At 42.7% G+C, this 24,892-nt stretch overlaps 1 protein-coding gene across 1 annotated transcript in view; it reads right to left on the bottom strand.

Moving 5' to 3' along the window:
• The window catches only part of LOC112263258 (metabotropic glutamate receptor 7-like), a 359,595-nt gene that overhangs the window by 24,690 nt on the left and 310,013 nt on the right, over window positions 1-24,892 (bottom strand). Inside the window, exon 10 of the mRNA XM_042329693.1 lies at window positions 4,248-4,494. Coding sequence (XP_042185627.1) covers window positions 4,248-4,494 — 247 coding nt within the window. The remainder of the gene's footprint in view (window positions 1-4,247; window positions 4,495-24,892) is intronic.

The raw sequence follows: 24,892 nt of genomic DNA, 5'->3' as shown, positions 1-24,892 counted from the left end.
TGCCATGTCTATGATGTTCCCCTGTACCTTTAGATCAAGGTATAGTGTAGAGGTCTAATGTTCACCTGTTTCTTTAGATCAAGGTATAGTGTAGAGGTCTAATGTTCCCCTGTTCCTTTAGATCAAGTTATAATGTGGAGGTCTAATATTCCCTGTTCCTTTAGATCAAGGTATAGTTTAGAGGTCTAATGTTCACCTGTTCCTTTAGATCAAGGTATAATGTGGAGGTCTAATGGTCCTCTGCACCTTTGGGCATTGGGTTCTCCCTTTCCCACTCCAGATCTGAATAAACTGGGCATTGGGTTCTCCCTTTCCCACTCCAGATCTGAATAAACTGGGCATTGGGTTCTCCCATTCCCACTCCAGATCTGAATAAACTGGGCATTGGGTTCTCCCATTCCCACTCCAGATCTGAATAAACTGGGCATTGGGTTCTCCCTTTCCCACTCCAGATCTGAATAAACTGGGCATTGGGTTCTCCCATTCCCACTCCAGATCTGAATAAACTGTGCATTGGGTTCTCCCTTTCCCACTCCAGATCTGAATAAACTGGGCATTGGGTTCTCCCTTTCCCACTCCAGATCTGAATAAACTGGGCATTGGGTTCTCCCTTTCCCACTCCAGATCTGAATAAACTGGGCATTGGGTTCTCCCATTCCCACTCCAGATCTGAATAAACTGGGCATTGGGTTCTCCCTTTCCCACTCCAGATCTGAATAAACTGGGCATTGGGTTCTCCCTTTCCCACTCCAGATCTGAATAAACTGGGCATTGGGTCCATCCATTCCCACTCCAGATCTGAATAAACTGGGCATTGGGTTCTCCCTTTCCCACTCCAGATCTGAATAAACTGGGCATTGGGTTCTCCTTTCCCACTCCAGATCTGAATAAACTGGGCATTGGGTTCTCCCTTTCCCACTCCAGATCTGAATAAACTGGGCATTGGGTCCATCCATTCCCACTCCAGATCTGAATAAACTGGGCATTGGGTTCTCCCTTTCCCACTCCAGATCTGAATAAACTGGGCATTGGGTTCTCCCTTTCCCACTCCAGATCTGAATAAACTGGGCATTGGGTCCATCCATTCCCACTCCTGCTGTTACAGTCCTTGGCCTTTCTGTATGATGTTTTCAAATATTTGCTTTCGCACTGGCAGTGGATGTGGGAATGGGGGGAACCACTTTTCTCTCATTAATCTCTTCATAAATATGTTTATTTATAAAAGTGTTAAATAAATCAAAATATATTTTATATTTAGTAGCCACCTTTTGCCTTGATGAGAGCTTTGCACACTCTTGGCCATCTCTCAACCAGCATCATGAGGTAGTCACCTGGAATGCATTTCAATTAACAAGATGTGCCTCCCTAATTTGTGTAATTTCTTTCCATCTTAATGCGTTTGAGCCAATCAGTTGGGTTGTTACAAGGTAGAGATGGTATACAGAAGATAGCCCTATTTGGTAAAAGACCAAGTCCATAATATGGCAAGAACAGCTCAAAGAAGCAAAGAGAAATGACAGTCCATCATTACTTTAAGACATGAAGGTCAGTCAATACGGAACATTTCAAGAACTTTGAAGGTTTCTTCAAATGCAGTCGCAAAACTGATCAAGCGCTATGATGAAACTGGCTGTCATGAGGACTGGCACAGGAAAGGAATACCCAGAGTTACCTCTGCTGCAGAGGATAAGTTCATTAGAGCTAACTGCCCCTCAGATTGCAGTCCAAGTAAATAATAAGAAGAGACTTGATTGGGCCAAGAAACAGCAGCAATAGACATTAGACAGGTGGAAATCTGTCCTTTGGTCTGAGATTTTTGGTTCCGACCGCCGTGTCTTTGTGAGACACAGAATAGGTGAACGGATGATCTCTGCAGGTGGTTCCCACCGTGACGCATCGAGGAGGAGATGTGATGGTGCTTTCCTGGAGACACTGTTTGTGATTTATTCTGAATTCAAGGTACACTTAACCAGTTTGGCTTACACAGCCTTCTGCAGCGATACACCATCCCATCTGATTTGTGCTCAGTGGGACAATCATTTGTTCTTTAACAGGACAATGACCCAACACACCTCCAGGCCGTGTAAGGGCTATTTGACCAAGAAGGAGAGTGATGGAGTGCTGCATCAGATGACCTGGCCTCCACAATCCCCCGACCTCAACCCAATTGAGATGGTTTGGGATGAGTTGGACTGCAAAGTAAATGAAAATCAGCCAACAAGTGCTCAGCATATGTGGGAACTCCTTCAAGATTGTTGGAAAAGCTTTCCAGGTGAAGCTGGTTGAGAGAATGCCAAGAGTGTGCAAAGCTGTCATCAAGGTAAAGGTTGGCTACTCTGAAGAATCTCAAATATAAACTCTATTTTGATTTGTTCAACACTTTTTGTTGTAACTAAAAATTCCATGTTTTATTTCATAGTTTTGATGTCTTCACAATTATTCCTCAATGTAGGAAATAGTAAATAATACAGAAAAACCCTTGAATGAGGTTTATCCAAACTTTTGACTGGTATGGTATATGATTTTGTTGTCAGGATTCATTTACACTTCAAGGCACTTCAAGTACAAGATGCGTTTTCGAAGACTTCCAGAGGTGGTCAGGAAGATCTAATCACAATCAGATCACAAGGTGTCATTTGATTGTGAACACATTTTGCCGACAGGTGTAAACAATCAGAATGGGGACAAGGTCAGGACAACGGACGCATGTTAGAACCAGGTATAAACAGAGCTAGAGTAAAGCTTATTGGAGGACACATGTATTCTTATAGAATGTGTCTCAAATGGCATTCTATTTCCTTTATAGTTCATCCTCCTCTTGACCAGATTCCTGGATCTGGTCAATATAGGGATTAGTGTGCCATTCGGGATGAACCCATTTTTTTTCTTCTGTATGACCTAGCAGCATCCATTTTGTAAATGGTCCTCTTTCACATGCTATTTTACAACATGGTCTCATTATGTCCAAATAGTGACATTTAACCATTGTAGTTATATGTCCCCCTATGCTGCAGAAGAGTGAGGTAAAACATTATTTGCAGTTATTCAGTTGAATTAAATCAAACCCTTATACCCTGACACGATTATAACGATCACATCCTGAGGAATTGATACCATCCATGCATCTTCAGGTTGCTGATTTTAAAATTAAAATTAAACAATACATGTTATCATATTGGTGATGATACTATAAAAAAAAATTAAACTGGTAAACCATTTCAGTTATAAATAGATGGAGATACACTCATTACCACACTATTAGTTTATCTGCTGATAGCAGATTGTCACCCTGTGTTCCATTGAAATTATAAAATGTGTTAAAATATATATATATTAAGCATGCAAACAACCGAACAGAGGTCTACATTCCAAATGGCAACATATTCCCCATATAGTGCACTACATTTTTTTTCCAGCAGGAACTGTTCAAAAGTAATGCACTATATAGGGAATACGCTTAGATTTGGTACAGAGCCATAGTGTGCTGCACATTTGTTTAAACAATCAGCCAGATCTGTTCAAAGATTTCCAGTAATTATACCGTACGTAGTTGTCCCAGAGTGGGTGAGTGTGAGGAGTTCATTTGTACCTCCGGTTGGGTGCTCTCTCTCTAAAATCAGAGATGGTGACTACAGATTCTCTCCAAGAGCAGATAGAGGGGTAAACCAAGATGAAACGGTCAGTAGCAGAGCATATTAATTTAGATAGCAGTGGTTGAACTAAAAAAAAAATGCTGGTCGAAGGTGCTCTCAGACCATATTCACAAAGCATCTCAGAGAAGGAGTTTTGCCTGTTAAATCATGATGATCAGCATCCTCCTCCTAGATCAGCATCCTCCTCCCTGATCAACACCCTACTCCTAGATCAACATCCTCCTCCTAGATCAGCATCCTCCTACTAGATCAGCATCCTCCTACTAGATCAGCATCCTCCTCCTAGATCAGCATCCTCCTCCTAGATCAGCATCATCCTCCTAGATCAGCATCCTCCTAATAGATCAGCATCCTCCTCCTAGATCAACACTCCTACTCCTAGATCAACACTCAATCTCCTAGATCAGCACACTACTCATAGATCAGCAACATAGTCCTCTATCATTACCCTACTCCTAGTTAAGCACTCCTACTAGATCAGCATCCTCCTCCTAGATCAACAATCAATCTCCTAGATCAACACTCCTACTTCTAGATCAGCACTGCTACTCTGAGACTCTTTGTGAATACGGGCCCTGGTTTGGTGATACTTACTGTTTGGATCAATGTTTTCACACAATTCCGTCTTTGCCTCTCCATTGGGCCTGTCACTGGTCTTGTGTGAGAGGCGTGTGGTTAGGGACGCGGCCGTCACCACCGCCTTGAAGCTCCTCTTCCTCTTCTGGACATTAAGCTCCGGGTGGAAGATGATGACATAGACTTTAGGAATGTAAAGCATCCCCAAGGCCACCGAGGCACTAAGATTCATAGAGATACAGAGGGTGGTGGTCTGGATATATAGCTGGAGAGAGAGAGAGAGAGAGAGAGAGAGAGAGAGAGAGAGAGAGAGAGAGAGAGAGAGAGAGAGGAGGGGAGTTAGTGGTGGCACTATAGGCACTGAGATTCATAGAGATAGAGAGGGTGGTGGTCTGGATATATAGCTGGAGAGAGAGAGAAGGAATTACCAAAACACTGGATGGAGGTGGTGGGAGGATTACAACACAGAACTGTCAGAGAGAAGCATGGAGGTGGTGGGAGGATTACAACACAGAACTGTCAGAGTGAAGCATGGAGGTGGTGGGAGGATTACAACACAGAACTGTCAGAGTGAAGCATGGAGGTGGTGGGAGGATTACAACACAGAACGGTCAGAGAGAAGCATGGAGGTGGTGGGAGGATTAGAACACAGAACTGTCAGAGTGAAGCATGGTGGTGGTGGGAGGATTAGAACACAGAAATGTCAGAGAGAAGCATGGAGGTGGTGGGAGGATTACAACACAGAACTGTCAGAGAGAAGCATGGAGGTGGTTAGTAAAGTAATTGCCTTTCCACGACACTTTAAACACAGAAGATCTCTGTTTAACATATAACCAACATGTGTATCTGTCTCTGTGACCACCGATAACGTTGACTACAATTACAAAGTTGGCCATGTCTTTACAATTGTTACAAATATGCTTCAAATTAAAACGGAGGTGACTGCATTAGAGACAAATACAGTATACATAGTCCTTCCCAATATTGAGTTGCCCCCCAAGGTGTCGAAAGAATTCCACAGGGATGCTGGCCCGTGTTGACTCCAATGCTTCCCACAGTTGTGTCAAATTGGCTATATGTCCTTTTGGTGGTGGACCATTCTTGATACACACAGGAAACTGTTGAGCGTGAAAAACCCAGCAGAGTTGCAGTTCTTGACACACTCAAAACTGGTGCGCCTGGCATCTACTACCATATCCCGTTCAAAGGCACTTAAATCCATGTCTAAATTGTCTCGAGGCTTAAAAATCCTTCTTCAACCTGTCTCATCCCCTTCATCTACACAGATTGAAGTGGATTAATCAGGTGACATTAATAAGGGATCATAGCTTTCACCTGGATTCACCTGGTCAGTCTATGTCATGGAATGAGCACTGTCCACTCAGTGTATTTGAATCATATTGAAATACATTTCTTGTTCAATCAATTGAGTCCTATTTTGCTAATTGCAGGCTAGCCTTACTGTCATTTTGCCTCAATATATTTCACTATGTGTAACAACATGTGCGCAATGACGTGCCAAATCTGTAATTTACCGCAACATCATTATTGGGTTAGCATTAGAATAATCCGCCTGAATATAGGTGGTAATATGTCTCTAGGAGCTGATCCGTTGTCAGTATTGTAGAGTAATTGGGGGCGGCAGGTAGCCTAGTGGTTTAGAGCGTTGGACTAGTAACCGAAAGGTTGCAAGATTGAAGCCCCGAGCTGACAATGTAAAAATCTGTCGTTCTGCCCCTGAACAAGGCAGTTAACCCATTGTTCCTAGGCTGTCATTGAAAATAGGAATTTGTTCTTAACTGACTTGCCTAGTAAAATAAAAATAAAACAATTGTAAGGTAAGATTTGTATGGAAAAAGCTGATCTGAGAACAGCACTGCCTTTCTTGATGATCCTATCGGTATGGACACACTTAGTGAACATTAGCTCTGCGCTGTGTTTCAGGGGAAACTCACATTACACGTTCAGTCATTGTAGGAAACGATGATTCTCAGGAAACCAAAACCCATAACAGGATTCTCGTGCCAAGCAGAGACGCATCCGTTTCCAGACTGTGGAATGACGTGGCAGAGGATCTACAGTAACTCCCAACCTTCTAATGAAAGCGAGGAAACTAGCCATAAGGCCACTGAGTTGGTCCGCATGGAGATGCTGGGTCCATAGAATTAAAATTACCACAATATAATTACCACAGTATAATTACCACAAGGAGCTACCTACCACAATTCCATGGGTGGAACAACTGCATAGTGACAGATATAGCATGGTGGGTGTGGCTAGCTCCTACTATAAATGTGTAACGTGTAACATGGTGGGTGTGGCTAGCTCCTACTATAAATGTGTAACATGTAGCTTGGTGGGTGTGGCTAGCTCCTACTATAAATGTGTAACGTGTAGCATGGTGGGTGTGGCTAGCTCCTACTATATATGTGTAACATGTAGCGTGGTGGGTGTGGCTAGCTCCTACTATAAATGTGTAACATGTAGCGTGGTGGGTGTGGCTAGCTCCTTTTCACTATAAATGTGTAACATGTAGCGTGGTGGGTGTGGCTAGCTCCTTTTCACTATAAATGTGTAACATATAGCGTGGTGGGTGTTGCTAGCTCCTTTTCACTATAAATGTGTCACATGTAGCGTGGTGGGTGTGGCTAGCTCCTTTTCACTATAAATGTGTAACATGTAGCGTGGTGGGTGTGGCTAGCTCCTTTTCACTATAAATGTGTAACGTGTAGCTTGGCTCCCTGCAGTGTCAAAGCTGAATGTACAAGCAGATTGACCAGGTCTATAAAAGGATCCCTAGGGTCGGTCTCAGATTCATGGATATTCCTCCCAAATAGCATCATATTCCCTAAATTGTGTAATACTTTTGACCAAGGCCCTCTGGTCTAAAGTAGAGCACTACATAGGGAATAGGGTGCCATTTGGGATGAAGCCCTTGTTTTATAGATTCATGGGCATTTCTGTTTTCCTTGCACCTCACAGCACCACATCTCCAGAGTGAGAATGGTGCAAGAAGTCACAGGTTGAGTCACACTGAGAAGATAACAGTTGTGGAGATTGGGGCCCAGAGGGTGTGTTCGGGGGACATCTCAGTACTATCTGCACATGATGCCGTTTACATTCTAAATGGCAGTTTGTGCAAATCAGAGGGAATGAAAACAGGAAGCATTGAGTTGATTTTAAACTGATGACACATAAAGGAGAGGGATGATCTGAACTTTCAAATCAATACCTGGAATTTACCGAGAGACCAGACCTATAGAGACTAGACCTATAAAGACCTATAGAGAGTAGACCTATAGGGACCAGACCTATAGAGACCAGACCTTTAGAGACCTATAAAGACCGACCTATAGAGACCAATAGAGACCAGACCTATAGAGACCAGACCTATAGAGACCAGACCAATAGAGACCAGACCTATAGAGACCTATAGAGAGTAGACCTATAGAGACCATACCAATAGAGATCTATAGAGACTAGACAATAGAGACCAGACCTATAGAGACCAGACCTATAGAGACCTATCAAGACCAGACCTATAGGGACCAGACCTATAGAGACCAGACCTATAGAGACCTACAGAGATCAGACCTTTAGAGACCTACAGAGGCCTATAGAGACCAATAGAGACCAGACCTATAGAGACCAGACCAATAGAGACCTATAGAGACCAGACCTATAGAGACCGACCTATAGAAGGAGACCAGACCAATAGAGACCTATAGAGACCAGACCTATAGAGACCAGACCAATAGAGACCAGACCTATAGAGACCAGACCAATAGAGACCTATTGAGACCAAACCTATAGAGACCAGACCTATAGAGACCAGACCAATTGAGCCCAGACCTATAGAGACCAGACCTATAGAGACCAGACCTATAGAGACCAGACCTATAGAGACCAGACCTTTAGAGACCTATAGAGACATTTAGAGAACAGACCTACATAGTCCAAGATGTCGTAGCAGTGCCGACGTTGTTTGTCATTCTCATGTGTAAATGTAGTTTTTTTTGTCTTTTTTTGTATATATTGCAATATATTTCAATCTCTTTTTCCATTTTTAAATTAAATATACCTTCCGGCAATCCGCCTCACCCAATGTGATATGGATCTGCTATTTTTAGACCTTACCAGACTTTTTTTCTCCACTACAAAACCGGATTCCTGCCGTAAGCCCTGGACCATTACTTCGGATCATCTCAGCTAGTTAGCTGCTACTGAGTAGCAGCGCCTTGAGCCACGCCCATCCCCGGCCTGCTCAGTGGGCCCTATGATTGCTCGGCTACACAGCTCATGCCTCCTGGACTCTTCACTAACACGACTAGAAGCCACTACATCGCCGGATCCTTGAAGTAAGCTCTGGACCTTTGCATCGGATCATCGCTGCTAGCTAGCTGCTATCGAGTGGCAACAGTGGCTAACGCTCCTGTCCCGAAGCTAGCACCAGTTAGCCTCGAGACAGGCGCATCTCCTGGCTAGCAAACAAAATTACTCCAGCTACAATACCTATTTTGCCAACTGGCCTGGACCCTTTGTCAACACGGAGCCCCGAAGATCCACCACGACTGGTCTGCTGACGTAATTCCATCCGTTGTGCCCTCAATCGGTCTTTGTCGGACGTCGGTGCCGAAGCTTCTACTAGCCCCGGCCTGCTAACTTTTCTTTAACGCTGTGTCTCCCGCTTGCTAGCGAATTAACGACAATTTAGCAGCTTCCCTGTTTCATCTATTGCTGTTCACTGGACCCTATGATCACTTGGCTACATAGCTGATGCCTGCTAGACTGTTCATTAATCATGGTACTCCATTTTGTTAATTTTTTGGGGGATAGTTATCATTGTTTTAGTTTACTGCAGAGCCCCTAGTCTCACTCAACATACCTCAGATACCTCTTTTGCCCCACCTCCCACACATGCGGTGACCTCACCCAGCATAACTAGTGCGTCCAGAGGTGCAACCTCTCTTATCGTCACTCAATGCCTGGGCTTACCTCTACTGTACTCACACCCTACCATAGTCCTGTCTGTACATTATGCCCTGAATTTATCCTACCATGCCCAGAAATCTGCTCCTTTTATACTCTGTCCCCAACACATTAGACGACCAGTTTTGATAGCCTTTAGCCGCACCCTCATCCTACTCCTCCTCTGTTCCTCGGGTGATGTAGAGGTTAACCCCGTATGTCCCCAGGCGCTCTCATTTGTTGACTTCTGTATCTGTAAAAGCCTTCATGTCAACCATGTTATCATCAGAAGCCTCCTCCCTTAGTTTGTTTTACTCACTGCTTTTGCACACTCTGCCAACCCTGATGTCTTTGCCGTGTCTGAATCCTGGCTTAGGAAGGCCACCAAAAATTCTGACATTTTCATCCCCAACTACAACATTTTCCATCAAGATAAAACTGCCAAAGGGGGAGGAGTTGCAATCTACTGCAGAGATAGCCTGCAAAGTTCTGTCATACTTTCCAGGTCTATGCCAAAACAGTTTGAGCTTCTAATTAAAAAAATTAATCTCCCCAGAAATAAGTCTCTCACTGTTGAGAGATTGACCCCCATCAGCACTCTCACTGTTGTTATAGACCCCCATCAGGTCCCAGCTGTGCCCTGGACACCATATGTGAATTGATTTCCCCTCATCTATCTTCAGAGTTCATTCTGCTAGGTGACCTAAACTGTGAAATGCTTATTAACACCCCGGCAGTCCTACAATCTAAGCTTGATGGCCTCAGTCTAACACAAATTATCAAGGAACCCACCAGGTACAACCCTAAATCCGTAAACATGGACACCCTCATAGATATTATCTGACCAACTTGCCCTCCTCTGCTGTTTTCAAGCAGGATCTCAGCGATCACTGCCTCATTGCCTGCATCCGCTATGGGTCTACGGTCAAACTATTCCCTAAAACACTTCTGCGAGCAGGCCATTCTAATCGACCTGACCCGGGTACCCTGGAAGGATATTGACCTCATCCCGTCAGTAGAGGATGCCTAGTTGTTCTTTAAAAGTAATTTCCTCACCATCTTAAATAAGCATGCCCCTTTGAAGTAATGTAGAACTAAGAACAGATATAGCCCTTGGTTCACTCCAGACCTGACTGCCCTTGACAGCACAAAAATATCCGTAATATACACATTTTCAGGGATGTCAGACGTAGTCAGTTAGGAAAGCAAAGGCGAGCTTTTTCAAACAGAAATCTGCATCCTGTAGCTCTAACTCCAAAACGTTTTGGGAACTAGAGCACCTCCTCCCAGCTGCCCACTGCACTGAGGCTAGGAAACCCACCATCGATAAAACCACGATAATCGAGAATTTCTATAAGCATTTCTCTACGGCTGGCCAAGCTTTCCTCCTGGCTACCCCAACCCCGGCCAACCGCACCTCACCCCCCACAGCTACTTGCCCAAGCCTCCACAGCATCTCCTTCGCCCAAATCCAGATAGCAGATGTTCTAAAAGAGCTGCAAAACCTGGACCTGTACAAATCAGCTGGGCTAGACAATCTGGACCCTCTCTTTCTAAAGCTCTCCACCGCCATTGTTGCAATCCCTACTACCAGTCTGTTCAACCTCTATTTCGTATCCACCGAGATTTCTAAAGATTGGAGAGTTGCCGCAGTCATCCCCCTCTTCAAAGGGGGCGATACCACAGAACCAAACTGTTACAGACCTATATCCATCCTGCCCTGCCTTTCTAAAGTCTTCGGAAGCCAAGTTAACAAACAGATCATTGACCATTTTGAATCCCACCGTACCTTCTCCGCTGTGCATTCTGGTTCCCTAGCTGGTCACTGGTGCACCTCAGCCACGCTCAAGGTACTAAACATATATCATAACCACCATCGATAAAAGACAGTACTGTGCAGTTGTCTTCATCGACCTGGCCAAGGCTTTTGACTCTGTCAATCACCATATTCTTATCGGCAGACTCAACAGCCTTGGTTTCTCAAATTACTTCCTTGCCTGGTTCACCAACAACTTATCAGATAGAGTTCAGTGTGTCAAATCGGAGGGCCTGTTGTCCGGGCCTCTGGCAGACTCTATGGGTGTAACACAGGGTTCAATTCTCAGGCCGAATATTTTCTCTGTATATATCAGCGATGTCGCTCTTGTTGAGGGTGATTCCTTGATCCACCAGACGACACCATTCTGTATACATCTGGCCATTCTTTGGGCACTGTGTTAACAAACCTCCAAACGATCTTCAATGCCATACAACTCTCCTTCCGTGGCCTCCAACTGCTATTAAACGCAAGTAATACTAAATGCATGCTTTTCAACCGATTGCTGCCCGCACTCACCCGCCCGAATAGCATCACTACTCTGGACGGTTCTGACTTAGAAAATATGGACAACTACAAATGCCTAGGTGTCTGGCTAGACTGTAAACTCTCCTTCTAGACTCATATTAAACATCTCCATTCCAAAATTAAATCTAGAATCGGCTTCTTATTTTGCAACAAAGCCATCTTCACTCACGCTGCCGAACATACCCTCGTAAAACTGAATATCCTACCGATACTCAACTTTGGCGGTGTCATTTACAAAATAGCCTCCAACACTCTACTCAGCAAACTGGATGCAGTCTGTCACCTTAGCCCCATATACCACCCACCACTTCGATCTATATGCTCTCGTCGGTTGGTCCTCGCCACATATTCGTCGCCAGATCCACTGGCTCCAGGTCATCTATAAGTCTTTGCTAGGTAAAGCTCCGCCTTATCTCAGCTCACTGGTCACGATAAGAACACCCACCCGTAGCACGCACTCCAGCAGATATATCTCACTGGTCATCCCCAAAGCCAACACCTCCTTTGACTGCCTTTTCTTCCAGTTCTCTGCTGTCAATGACTGAAACAAACTGCAAAAATCACTGACGATGGAGACTTATATCTCCCTCACTAACTTTAATATGCATCAGTTAGCTGTACACAGCCCATCTGTAAATAGCCCATCGTCCTACCTACCTCATAGTAGCACATCCAACTACCTCATTTTTTTTGCTCTTTTGCACACCAGTATTTCGACTTGCACATCATCATCTGCACATCTATCACTCCAGTGTTAATTTGCTAAATTGTAATTACTTCGCTACAATGGTCTACTTATTGCCTTACCTCCTCACTCCATTTGCACACACTGTATATATATTTTTAGATTGTGTTAAATACTGTACTTTTGTTTATCCCATAACTCTGTGTTATTGTTTTTTGTTGCACTTCTTTGCTTTATCTTGGCCAGGTCACAGTTGTCAATGAGAACTTGTTCTCAACTTGCCTACCTGGCTAAATAAAGGTTAAATAAAACAAATACGATAGTTACAACTGCTATAGTTACAACTGATATAGTTACAACTACTGTAGTTACCACAACAATGGTTACAACTACTATAGTTACCACTATCGTTACAGTTACAACTACTATAGTTACAACTGCAGTAGTTAGTTACAGCTACTATAGTTACAACTACTATTGTTACAAATACTATCGTTACAACTATTATAGTTACAACTACTATCGTTATAGTTACAACTACATAGTTACAACTCCTATCGTTACAACTAATATCGTTACAACTCCTATAGTTACAACTACTGTAGTTACAACTCCTATAGTTACAACTCCTATAGTTACAACTACTGCAGTTACAACTATTATCGTTACATCTACTATAGTTACAACTACTATAGTTACTATAGTTCGAGCTACTATAGTTACTACTACTATTGTTACAACTACTATCATTACAGTTACAACTACTATAGTTACAACAAGTATAGTTACAACTACTATCGTTTTAACTACTATAGTTACTACTACTAAAGTTACAACTACTAAAGTTACAGCTACTAAAGTTACTACTATTATAGTTACAACTACTATCGTTACAACTACTATCATTACAACTATTATACTTACAACTACCATCATTACAAATATTATAGTTACTATCGTTACAACTATTATAGTTACTGTAGATACAACTACTATTGTTACAACTACAGTAGGGCCCCTGAATGGCCCAGCGGTCTAATGCACTGCATCTCAGTGTTAGAGGCATCACTATAAACCCTGTTTTGATTCCAGGCTGTATCACAACCGACTGTGATTGGTAGTCCCATAGGGCGCCATTCAATTGGCCCAGTGTCATCCGGGTTTGGCTGGAGTAGACCATCATTGTAAATAAGAATTTGTTCATAAGTTAAATAAAGCTTATATTTTTAAAAATCATCTCGATGTAATTGTAGAATTCATAGAATCAAACCAATTATGGGAAAATTGCCAAACAACAAAACAAAAAATGATCTATCCAAAACGGAGATGTATAGATTAACCACTTCTCCAATCTTTTTGTCTCTATAACAAAGAATAAACTGCAAAAAACATATACATCATCAAATACACATTTTAGAATAAACTATTAAAGATACTAGAACCCACTGGATACTCCAATTATATTGAATGAACTACAGGAAAGAATATAAACAACCCACCCCAAAAAGGCATGTGGAGTTGATGGTATCCTAAATGAATTAATAAAATATAGACCACAAATTCCAATTGGCTATACTGAAACTCTTTAACATTCTCCTCAGCTCTGGTATCTTCCCCAATATTTGGAACCAAGGACTTATTACCACAATCCACAAAAGTGCAGACAAATTTGACCCCATTAACTACCGTGGGATATGCGTCAACAGCAACCTTGGGAAATTCTGCATTATCATTAACAGCAGACTCGTATATTTCCTCAGGGAAAACAATGTACTGAGCAAATGTCAAATTGGCTTTTTACCATATTACCATACGACAGGCCCCATTTTCGCCCTGCACACCAAATTGACAAACAAACAAATCAAAACAAAGGAAAAGGCTTCTTCTCATGCTTTGTTGATTTCAAAAAAAGCCTTTGACTCAATTTGGCATGAGGGTCTGCTATACAAATAGGTGTTGGGGGAAAAACATACGACATTATAAAAACCATGTACACAAACAACTGTGCGGTTAAAATTGGGAAAAAACACAACATTTCTTTCCACAGGGCTGTGGGGTGAGACCAGGATTCAGCTTGAGCCCCACCCATCTACACTATCAAAAGGAAAATAAAATTAGACCTACCAATTAGGATCTGGCTAAAAATACTTGAAACGGTTATAGATCCCATTGCCCTTTATGGTTGTGAGGTCTCTGCATGCAGAATTCTGCAAAAAATATCCTCCATGTACAACATAAGACACCAAATAATGCATGCAGAGCAGAATTAGGCCGGTACCTGCTAATTATCAAAATCCAGAAAAGAGACGTTAAATTCTACAGTCACCTAAAAGGAAGTGATTCCCAAACCTTCCATAACAAAGCCATCACCTACAGAGAGATGAACCTGGAGAAGAGACCCCTAAGTAAGCTGGTCCTGGGGCTATGTTCACAAACACACCCCACAGAGCCCCAGCACAGCAACACAATTAGACCCAACCAAATCATGGGAAAACAAAAAGATAATTACTTGCACATCATTACAACACCCTATATTGCCGTAATATGACATTTGGAATGTCTCTATTCATTTGGAACTTTTGCGAGTGTAATGTTTACTGTTCATTTTCTATTGTTTATTTCACTTTGGTATATTATCTAATTCACTTGCTTTGGCCGTGTAAGCAAATGTTTCCCATGTCAATAAAGCCCCTTAAATTGAATTTGTGAGAGATAGAGGGATGGAGGGAAGTAGTGGGCTGCCTGTGGCTGTGGAGATGAGAGTGTGAGAGAGAGAGAGAGAGAGAGAGATAGAGAGAGAGAGGGCAGGGACCCAAACTTCATCAGATAAATTGGAAATGCAGATATTGTCATGGCCGTCGAATGAAGTAGACCAAAGCGCAGGGTGGTGAGCGTACATATTCCTTTTTATTAGGATGAAGCCGACAAAAACAACCGTGAAGCTTAAAACTTCTTATGGCTGCAGGGGCACTATTGAGTAGCTTGGATGAAAGGTGCCCAGAGTAAACGGCCTGTTCCTCAGTCTCAGTTGCTAATATATGCATAGTATTATTAGTATTGGATAGAAAACACTCTGAAGTTTCTGAAACTGTTTGAATGATGTCTGTGAGTATAACAGAACTCATATGGCAGGCAGGAACCTGACAAGAAATCCAAACAGGAAGTGACAAATCTGAGGTTGGTATATTTTCAAACCATTCCCTATTGAAATCCCATTGCGATATGAATGAAGATTCACTTCCTAGGGCTTCCACCAGATGTCAATCGTCTATAGAAATTTGAATGAGGCTTCTACTGTGTTGTGGGACTGAATAAGAGGGGAATTAATCAGGTTACTGGCAGAGAGCCATTTCCCGGTCATGTGCATTCCACATGATATCTTCCTGTGTTCCGTTCCTCCTCAAGACACAAAGGAATTCTCCGGTTGGAAATGTATTGAAGAATTATGACAAAAACATCCTAATGATTGATTCTGTACTTAGTTTGAAATGTTTCTTATAACTTTTGGAAGTTTTTGTCCGAAAAAATGGTCGACCAGCACCAGCGTTTGGATAGGTGTACCAAACGCGCTAACAAAAGTAGCTAATTAGACATAAATAACGGACATTATCGAACGAATCAAGCATTTATTGTGGACCTGGGAATCCTGGAAGTGCATTCTGATGAAGATCATCAAAGGTAAGGGAATATTTAGCACGTAATTTCTGGTTGATTTTTACTCCAAAATGGCGGCTAAATTTATTATATATCTGAGCGCCGTCTCAGATTAACGCATGGTTTGCTTTCTCCGTAAAGTTTTTTGAAATTTAACACAGCGGTTGCATTAAGGAGAGGTATATCTATAATTCCATGTGTATAACTTGTATTATCATCTAGATTTATGATGAGTATTACTGTTGAATCATTCTGGCTATGCAAAATCACTGGATTTTTTGGGAACTAGTGAACGTAATGCGCCAATGTAAACTCTGATTAAAAAAATATATAAATATGAACTTTATCAAACAAAACATACATGTATTGTGTAACATGAAGTCCTATGAGTGTCATCTGATGAAGATCATCAAAGGTTAGTGATTAATTTTATCTCTATTTGTACTTTTTGTTACTCCTCTCTTTGGCTGGAAAAATGGCTGTTTTTATTGTGGTTTGGTAGTGTCTACAGCATTGAAGAATGGCTGTAAGGGACCATATATGGCATGTGGTCACATGGTGTCTCCCGCAGAAAACCTTGCGTAAAATACTGAGGTAGCCATTTTTCCAATCGCTTCTTATGAGAAACCAACTGCCTCGACGGATATATTATCGAATATATTTGTTAAAAACACCTTGAGGATGGATCCTAAACAACGTTTGCCGTGTTTCTGTCGATATTCTGTAGCTAATTCTGAAAAAAGTTTGGCGTTATAGTTGTAGCATTTTTCGATCGATTTCTCAGCCAAGCATGGTGAAGAAACGGGAGCTTTTTCGCCTACAAAAATAATATTTTTGGAAAAAAGGAACATTTGCTATCTAACTGGGATTGAAAGCATCCGAAGTTCTTCAAAGGTAAATGATTTAATTTGGTTGCTTTTCTTATTTTCGTGAAAATGTTGCCTGCTGCCCGCAGAGCCTAGCATAGCATTATGCCATGATAAACTTACACAAATGCTTGTCTAGCGTTGGCTGTAACGCCCATTTTGAAAATCTGAGATGACAGTGTTGTTAACAAAAGGCTAAGCTTGTGTTTGAATGTATTTATTTCATTTCATTTGCGATTTTCATGAATAGGAAAAGTTTCTAGGGGTATTTATGTCCGTTGCGTTATTCTAATTCATTTGAGGCTATGATTACGATCCAGGATACGGGTTTGCTCGTCGCAAGAGGTTTTAAGGGCTATGTGTCACAAACAAAGTTAACTACCCACCGAAGGAGGGAAAAAGGGCTACCTAAGTATGATTCCCAATCAGAGACAACGATAGACAGCTGTCCCTGATTGAGAACCATACCGGCCAAACCACAGAAATAAAGAAACATAGAAAACAAAACGTAGAAAACAAAACATAGAATGCCCAACCCACATCACCCCCTGCCCTAACCAAATAGAGAAATAAAACGGCTCTTTTTCCCCCTCCAAAGGTACGGACTCCGGCCACAAAACCTCAACCTGTAGGAGAGGGTCTGGGTGGGCATCTATCCGCGGTGGCGGGACGAAAAACCCGCTCCACCTCTGGCTCACCCCACATTGGTAGCACCTCTGGTGTGATGACCCTCACCGCCGACCCCGGACCGGGGACCCTCTCTGCTGGCCCCGGACTGGGCACCCCTCTCTGGAGGCTCCGGACTGGGGACCGTCGCTGGAGGCTCCAGACTGGAGGCCGTCGTTGGAGGCTTCGTGCCATGACTCTTCACTGGAGGCTTCGTGCCATGGATCATCACTGGAGGCTTCGTGCCATGGATCATCACTGGAGGCTTCGTGCCATGGATCATCACTGGAGGCTTCCTGCTATGGATCATCACTGGAGATTTCGTGCCATGGATCATCACTGGAGTGGAGAGACACACAGGAGGCCTGGCTCTGAGAGCAGGCACAGGACTCACCAGGCTGGGGAGACATACAGGAGGCTTTGTCCTTGGCTGAGGCACCGGATACACTGGGCTGTGGAGGCGCACTGGAGGTCTCAAGCTTAGAGCCTGCACAACCCGTCCTGGCCGGGTGGTTATCTTCGCCCCGCAAATGCGGCACAGGACGCACTGGGCTGTGCAGTGGTACCGGAGACACAGTGCGCAGAGCCGGCACAGGATATCCTGGGCCGAAGAGACGCACTGGATGCTAGGAGCGCTGAGCCGGCACCATCCGTCCTGGCTGGATGCCCACTCTAGCGTTGTCAGCGTACATATTCCTTTTCATTAGGATGACGCCGACAAAAACAACCATGAAGCTTAAGGGCTATGTGCCACAAACAAAGTTAATTACCCACTGAAGGAGGGGAAAAGGGCTACCTAAGTACGATTCACAATCAGAGAAAACGATAGACAGCTGTCCCTGATTGAGAACCATACCCGGCCAAAACATAGAAAACAAAACATAGAATGCCCCACATCACACCCTGACCTAAACAAATAGAGAAATTAAATGGCTCTCTACGGTCAGGGAGTGACAGATATTGTCATCCTACAAGAAACATGATATAGAGGAGATGGATCCACTAGTGGCCACAGAGTGCTGGTAGTTCCATCCACCAAACTACCAGGTGTGAAACAGGGAAGAGACTCAGGGGGTAATTTGACCCAGTCTATTAAATTAGACAAAACAAGACATTTTACATTGGGCTATTAAGGAAAGAAAAATTCCTAATTTCTGCTACCTGTCCTAGACTTGGCACTCCAGTACCACTTGACATGCGGTAGCAGAGAGAACAGTCTATGACTGGGGTGGCTGGGGTCTTTGACAATTTTTCGGGCCTTCCTCTGACACCGCCTGGTGTAGAGGTCCTGGATGGCAGGCAGCTTAGCCCAGTGATGTACTGGGTCGTCCGCACTAGCCTCGGTAGTGCCTTGCGGTCGGAGGCCGAGCAATTGCCGTACCAGGCAGTGATTCAACCAGTGAGGATGCTCTCGATGTTGCAACTGTAGAACCTTTTGAGGATCTGAAGACCCATGCTAAATGTTTTTAGTTTCCTGAGGGGGAATAGGCTTTGTTGTGCCCTCTTCACAACTGTCTTGGCGTGTTTTGACAATTTCAGTTTATTGGTGATGTGAACACCAAGGAACTTCAAGCTCTCAACCTGCTCCACTACAGCCCTGTCGAAGAGAATGGGGGCATGCTCGGTCCTCCTTTTCCTGTAGTCCACAATCATCTCCTTAGTCTTGGTTAAGTTGAGGGATAGGTTGTTATTCTGGCACCACCTGGCCAGGTCTCTGACCTCCTCCCTGTAGGCTGTCTCGTCATTGTCGTTGAATAGGCCTACATCTGTTGTGTCATCTGCAAACTTAATGATGGTGTTGGAGTCGTGTCTGGCCATGCAGTCGTGGGTGAACATGGAGTACAGGAGAGGACTGAGCACACACCCTGGGGGCTCCAGTGTTGAGGATCAGCGTGGCAGATGTGTTGCTTCCTACCCTCAACACCTGGGAGCGCCCCGTCAGGAAGTCCAGAATCCTGTTGCAGAAGGAGGTGTTTAGTCCCAGGACCCTTAGCTTAGTGATAGGCTTTGAGGGCACTATGGTGTTGAACGCTGAGCTGTAGTCAATGAATAGCATTCTCACAATGGTGTTCCTTTTGTCCAGGTGGGAAAGGGCAGTGTAGAGTGCAATAGAGATTGCATCATCTGTGGATCTGTTTGGGTGGTATGCAAATTGGAGTGGGTCTAGGGTTTCTGGGACTATGGTGTTAATGTGAGCCATTACCAGCCTTTTAAAACACTTCATTGCTACGGACGTGAGTGCTACGGGTCTGTAGTCATTTAGGCAGGTTGCCTTCGTGTTCTTGGGCACAGGGACTATGGTGCTCTGCTTGAAATATGTTGGTATTACAGACTAAATCATGAACATGTTGAAAATGTCAGTGAAGACACCTGCCAGTTGGTCAGCACATGCCCGGAGCACACGTCCTGGTAATCCGTCTGGTCCAATGGTAGCCTTCGAGGGGACTCCTACGGTGGGTACACCTATAGCTCATCTTATGGCAGTAGTACTGCAGAGCAGACTACTTTATCACTGACCTCAACCCAGTCTCCCAGAGCATTCAAAGTCAGCCCACAGACACTCCTATCAGATCACAGCAAAACCACACTATACTTGAACAGAACTATGATCAATCATGAGGCATCAAAGAGAAAGGAACTGATTAATTGTCATGTCGTGACCGTAGAGAGACCTTATTTTCTATGGTAGAGTAGTAGGTCAGGGCGTGACTGGGGAGTTTTCTAGTTATTATTTTCTATGTGGGGTTCTAGTTTAGTTTTTCTTGGTGTTTGGTATGATCCCAATTAGAGGCAGCTGGCTATCGTTGTCTCTAATTGAGGATCATATTTAAGTAGCATTTTTTCCACCTGTGTTTGTGGGATATTGTTTTGAGTTAGTTTGTTTGTTTGTTTGTTTGTTTGTTTGTTTGTTTCTTTCTTTGTTGTTTTGTGCGTTTCTAATAAATAATATGTTGAAACCATATCGCGCTGCAGCTTGGTCCGATAATTATTCCAGCGAACGTGACAATAAAATTAAAGAAATGCTGAGATGGAAGGAAAGTAATGTGGAAATCTACCAAAAAACTATTAAAAACAACTAAAAACTTTAAAAAAACTAAAAACACCAACATTCATTCCTTTCTAGACAATTTCCTTGACAAAAGGTTTCACTGTAATAATGAAGGTGTAAACCTGGACTCAGAGCTTCCCTATCAAATCCCCCCCAAAAATGAAAGTAGACAACCTAAGAAAATCAACAACAATGAACAACTAATCAGATAATTACTTGACACATTGTAAAATAATTTACAAAAAAAAAACAGAACAAACTACAATGCAATTTGGCCATTAACAGAGAGTACACAGTGGCAGAATACCTGACCACTGTGACTGACCCAAACTTAAGGAAATTAAGTCTCAGTGAACATAGCCTTGCTATTGAGAAAGGCCGCCAAGGGCGGACCTGGCTCTCAAGAGAAGACAGGCTATATGCACACTGCCCACAAAACGACGTGGAAACTGAGCTGCACTTACTAACCTCCTGCCAAATGTATGACCACATTAGAGACACATATTTACCTCAGACCAACAAAGACCAACAAAGAATTTGAAATCAAAGCCACTTTTGATAAACTTCTATATCTATTGGGTGAAATACCACAGTGTGCCATCACAGCAGCAATATTTGTGACCTGTTGCCACAAGAAAAGAGCAACCAGTGAAGAACAAACACCATTACTTGAACTTGTGTACTTGAACTACTTGCACATCATTACAACACAGTATATAGACTTAATGTGACAATAGAAATGTCTTTATTATTTGGGAAATTCTGTGAGTGTAATGTTTACTGTTCTTTTTAATTATTTATTTAACTTTTGTTTATTATATATTTAACTTGCTTTGGCAATGTAAACATATATTTCCCATGCCAATAAAGCCCTTTGAAGAGAGAGAGAGAGAGAGAGAGAGAGAGAGAGAGAGAGAGAGAGAGAGAGAGAGAGAGAGAGAGAGAGAGAGAGAAATGGGATGTGTGAGAGATGGGTTAGACAGAGATGGGAGAGATGGGTAAAAGAGATCAGTAAGAGAGATGGATGAGAAAGGCAGTTTAGAAAAGGTAGAAGAGAGTGATAAAAGAGAAAGAACTAGAAAGATGAGAGTGCCACTGATCGGTGACAAAGAGAAGAGATGGAAGTGAGAGAAATATCATCAGAATCACTCTCATCATCACCACATGTAGAAGTTTACAGGACAAAGGAAGGGAAGCGTAGACTCTAGACTGTAGGCTTCCTCCCAAGTGGCACCTAAGTCACTATAGTGCGCACTACTTTTCACCAGATGGGGCCCATGTTAAAAGTAGTGCACTATATATGGAATAGGGTACCATGTGGGATGCATTCTAGGATTCATGAACTGCTACAGAACCGCTACCAGTGATATTTCTGATGTTATTATCTGTGTCCCCGAGTCTCTCTGCCTGCAACAGCTAATGAAAAACGACCTAAAGGTCTCCCCGAGCTAAAGCCGGAGGCTGGCGTCCCAAATGGCACCCTATTCCTTATTCAGTGCACTACTTTTGACCGGAACCCTATGGGCCCAAGTGAAATGTAGTGCACTACTTAGGGAACAGAGTGTCATTTGTGACACATCCTGGCTGTCAGAACCTCTTGGTGGCAGCAGCATATCCCTGTGCAGTGATGCAGACACACATTGCACTCTTATTCACTCCTATTCCACAGACAAGTACGCTGAAAAGTAGGCCACTTCAAGAAAAAGATAGACATTTTGCATGGCACTGGAAGGGAGACCAAGCGTGAATGCTTTTAGAATGTTTTTTTGGGACAGATTTCAATCCTTGCGACCTTTCTGTCCAGTCCGTCATGACGACATGAATGCTGTTGTGTTTGTTTGTCATACATGTAAAATGTTAGAGCTGTGTGAATCGTGTCGCATCTCATTGTTGTCATGTCCTCTTACGGTTTTTCCAAGCTTTGATACCGGGGGCTGAAACACAGCTACTGCACCTTATAATGAAACATGTTTAAATTATGCAAATGTTAAAATACTTTATCTAAATAAATCATTTTGATCGTCGTACTTTCTAAATAGTTGATGTCGCCAGGCAGGGCAAAACTCCATCCTGCCACAGCAGGCAGATATTTCAGGCGGACTTTTCAAACCTCTTACACTAAAAGAGCGTTGTTATCATCATGTTCACAGTATTATTCCAACCTTATAGTGTGGAAATATACACTGAGATGACAAAACATTAGGAACACCTTCCTAATATTGACTTGTTCCTCCTTTTACAAAAAAAAGTGAAATTTGCAGTTTCACATGTGAAATAACTTTTTTCACGTTTAGTTGATATTTTCACGTAAGAAAACAAAAGAGACACGATGCCATACACATGGTCTGCAATTGTGAGGCCGGTTGGAGGTACTGCCAAATTCGCTAAAATGATGTTGGAGGCGGTTTATGGTTGAGAAATGAACATTGAATTATTTGGCAACAGCTTTACCTAGTCCAGTTTGGGTGATGTCTACACAGCAGGTCATTACCTAGTCCAGTTTGAGTGATGTCTACACAGCAGATCATTACCTAGTCCAGTTTGGGTGATGTCTACACAGCAGGTCATTACCTAGTCCAGTTTGAGTGATGTCTACACAGCAGATCATTACCTCGTCCAGTTTGGGTGTAATACATAGTAGATATCTACTATATATTACAGTAGCTGCCCTCCAGAAAGATAGAACAACCTGGTCCTCCAGCCAGAAAACATCATCTGGTCCTCCAGCCAGAAAACATCATCTGGACCTCCAGCCAGAAAACATCATCTGGTCCTCCAGCCAGATAAGATAATATTGACCTCCAGCCAGATAAGATAATATTGACCTCCAGACAGAAAGATAATATTGACCTCCAGACAGATAAGATAATCTGGCCCTCCAGCCAGGCTTAAACAAACAGGCAAGGTATCTGAAATGTTTTGAATAGTATTTGAACCCAGGCAGGTATAACAGACAGAGAGAGTCATGACTAACACGCTGCTTATCACATATAGCCAGGTTATTAATCCCCATAGTCTCTGTACAGGCTTTCAGCACGCAATGTCAGGGGGTGGGAGGGAGGGAATGTATACGCATGAGGTTCCCTTTAATATACGGTATATTCCTTTAACATACACACACAATACACGTCTCAAGGCTTAACAAATCCTTCTTAAATCCGTCTTCATTTACACAGATTAAAGTGTATTGAAAAGTGATCATAGCTTTCACCTGGATTCACCTGGTCAGTCTGCCATGGGAAGAGCAGGTGTTCCTAATGTTTTGTACACTCAGTGTATTAGGCATTATAAAGGTTTTTTTAAGGCGTCATTCATGATTTGGAATTTTAGAAGTGAAGTGTTTTTGCAACAGTAACATAGCATTTTCCTCTGTGTGTATGCTAAAATATACTGCAACCATGTTCTTCTATTCTGCTCTGTAACAACTGCGTTCCTCGAGGCACTTCCTGATTGCCACTTCCTGATTGACTGTACAACCTACAGCAGAACGGGGAAGTAATGAGGTCATACAGTACGTCTGCATGTGGCACAATACAATATTCTCATCTGATACAGGAGGCAGGGTTTTGTTCAACAGGGATCAAACAAATGAAAACCAAAAAGACCAAAACCAGAAGGTACACTGTTGGAAAAATAGTGTTCCAAAATGATTCCAAAAGTCATTCAAAAGGATTCCAAAAGGGTTCCAAAAGGGTTCCAAAATGATTCCAAAAGGGTTCCAAAAGGATTTCAAAAGGATTCCAAAAGGATTCCAAAATGATTCCAAAATGATTCCAAAAGGATTCCAAAGGGGTTCCAAAAGGATTCCAAAATGATTCCAAAAGGCGTTCAAAAGGGTTCCAAAAGGATTCCAAAATGATTCCAAAAGGCTTTCAAAAGGATTCCAAAAGTATTCCAAAATGATTCCAAAAGGGTTCCAAAATGATTCCAAAAGGCTTTCAAAAGGATTTCAAAAGGGTGCCAAAATGATTCCAAAGGGATTCCAAAAGAATTCCAAAATGATTCCAAAAGGATTCCAAAAGGGTTCCAAAAGTGTTCCAAAAGGCTTTCAAAATGATTCCAAAAGGCTTTCAAAAGAGTTCCAAAAGGGTTCCAAAAGGCTTTCAAATGGTTCCAAAAGGGTTCCAAAATGATTTCCAAAGGGTTCCAAAATTATTCAAAAAGTCTTTCAAAAGGATTCCAAAAGGGTTCCAAAATGATTCCAAAAGGGTTCCTAAATGATTCCAAAAGGGTTCCAAAATGATTCCAAAATGATTCCAAAAGGGTTCCAAAAGGATTCCAAAGGGGTTCCAAAAGGATTCCAAAATGATTCCAAAAGGTGTTCAAAAGGGTTCCAAAAGGATTCCAAAATGATTCCAAAAGGCTTTCAAAAGGATTCCAAAATGATTCCAAAAGGCTTTCAAAAGGATTCCAAAATGATTCCAAAATGAT

Source organism: Oncorhynchus tshawytscha, linkage group LG02 (assembly GCF_018296145.1).
Source record: "Oncorhynchus tshawytscha isolate Ot180627B linkage group LG02, Otsh_v2.0, whole genome shotgun sequence".
NCBI lineage: Eukaryota > Metazoa > Chordata > Actinopteri > Salmoniformes > Salmonidae > Oncorhynchus > Oncorhynchus tshawytscha.
The sequence above is the reverse complement of the archived record's forward strand: the minus strand, read 5'-3'. Positions and strand labels throughout refer to the sequence as shown.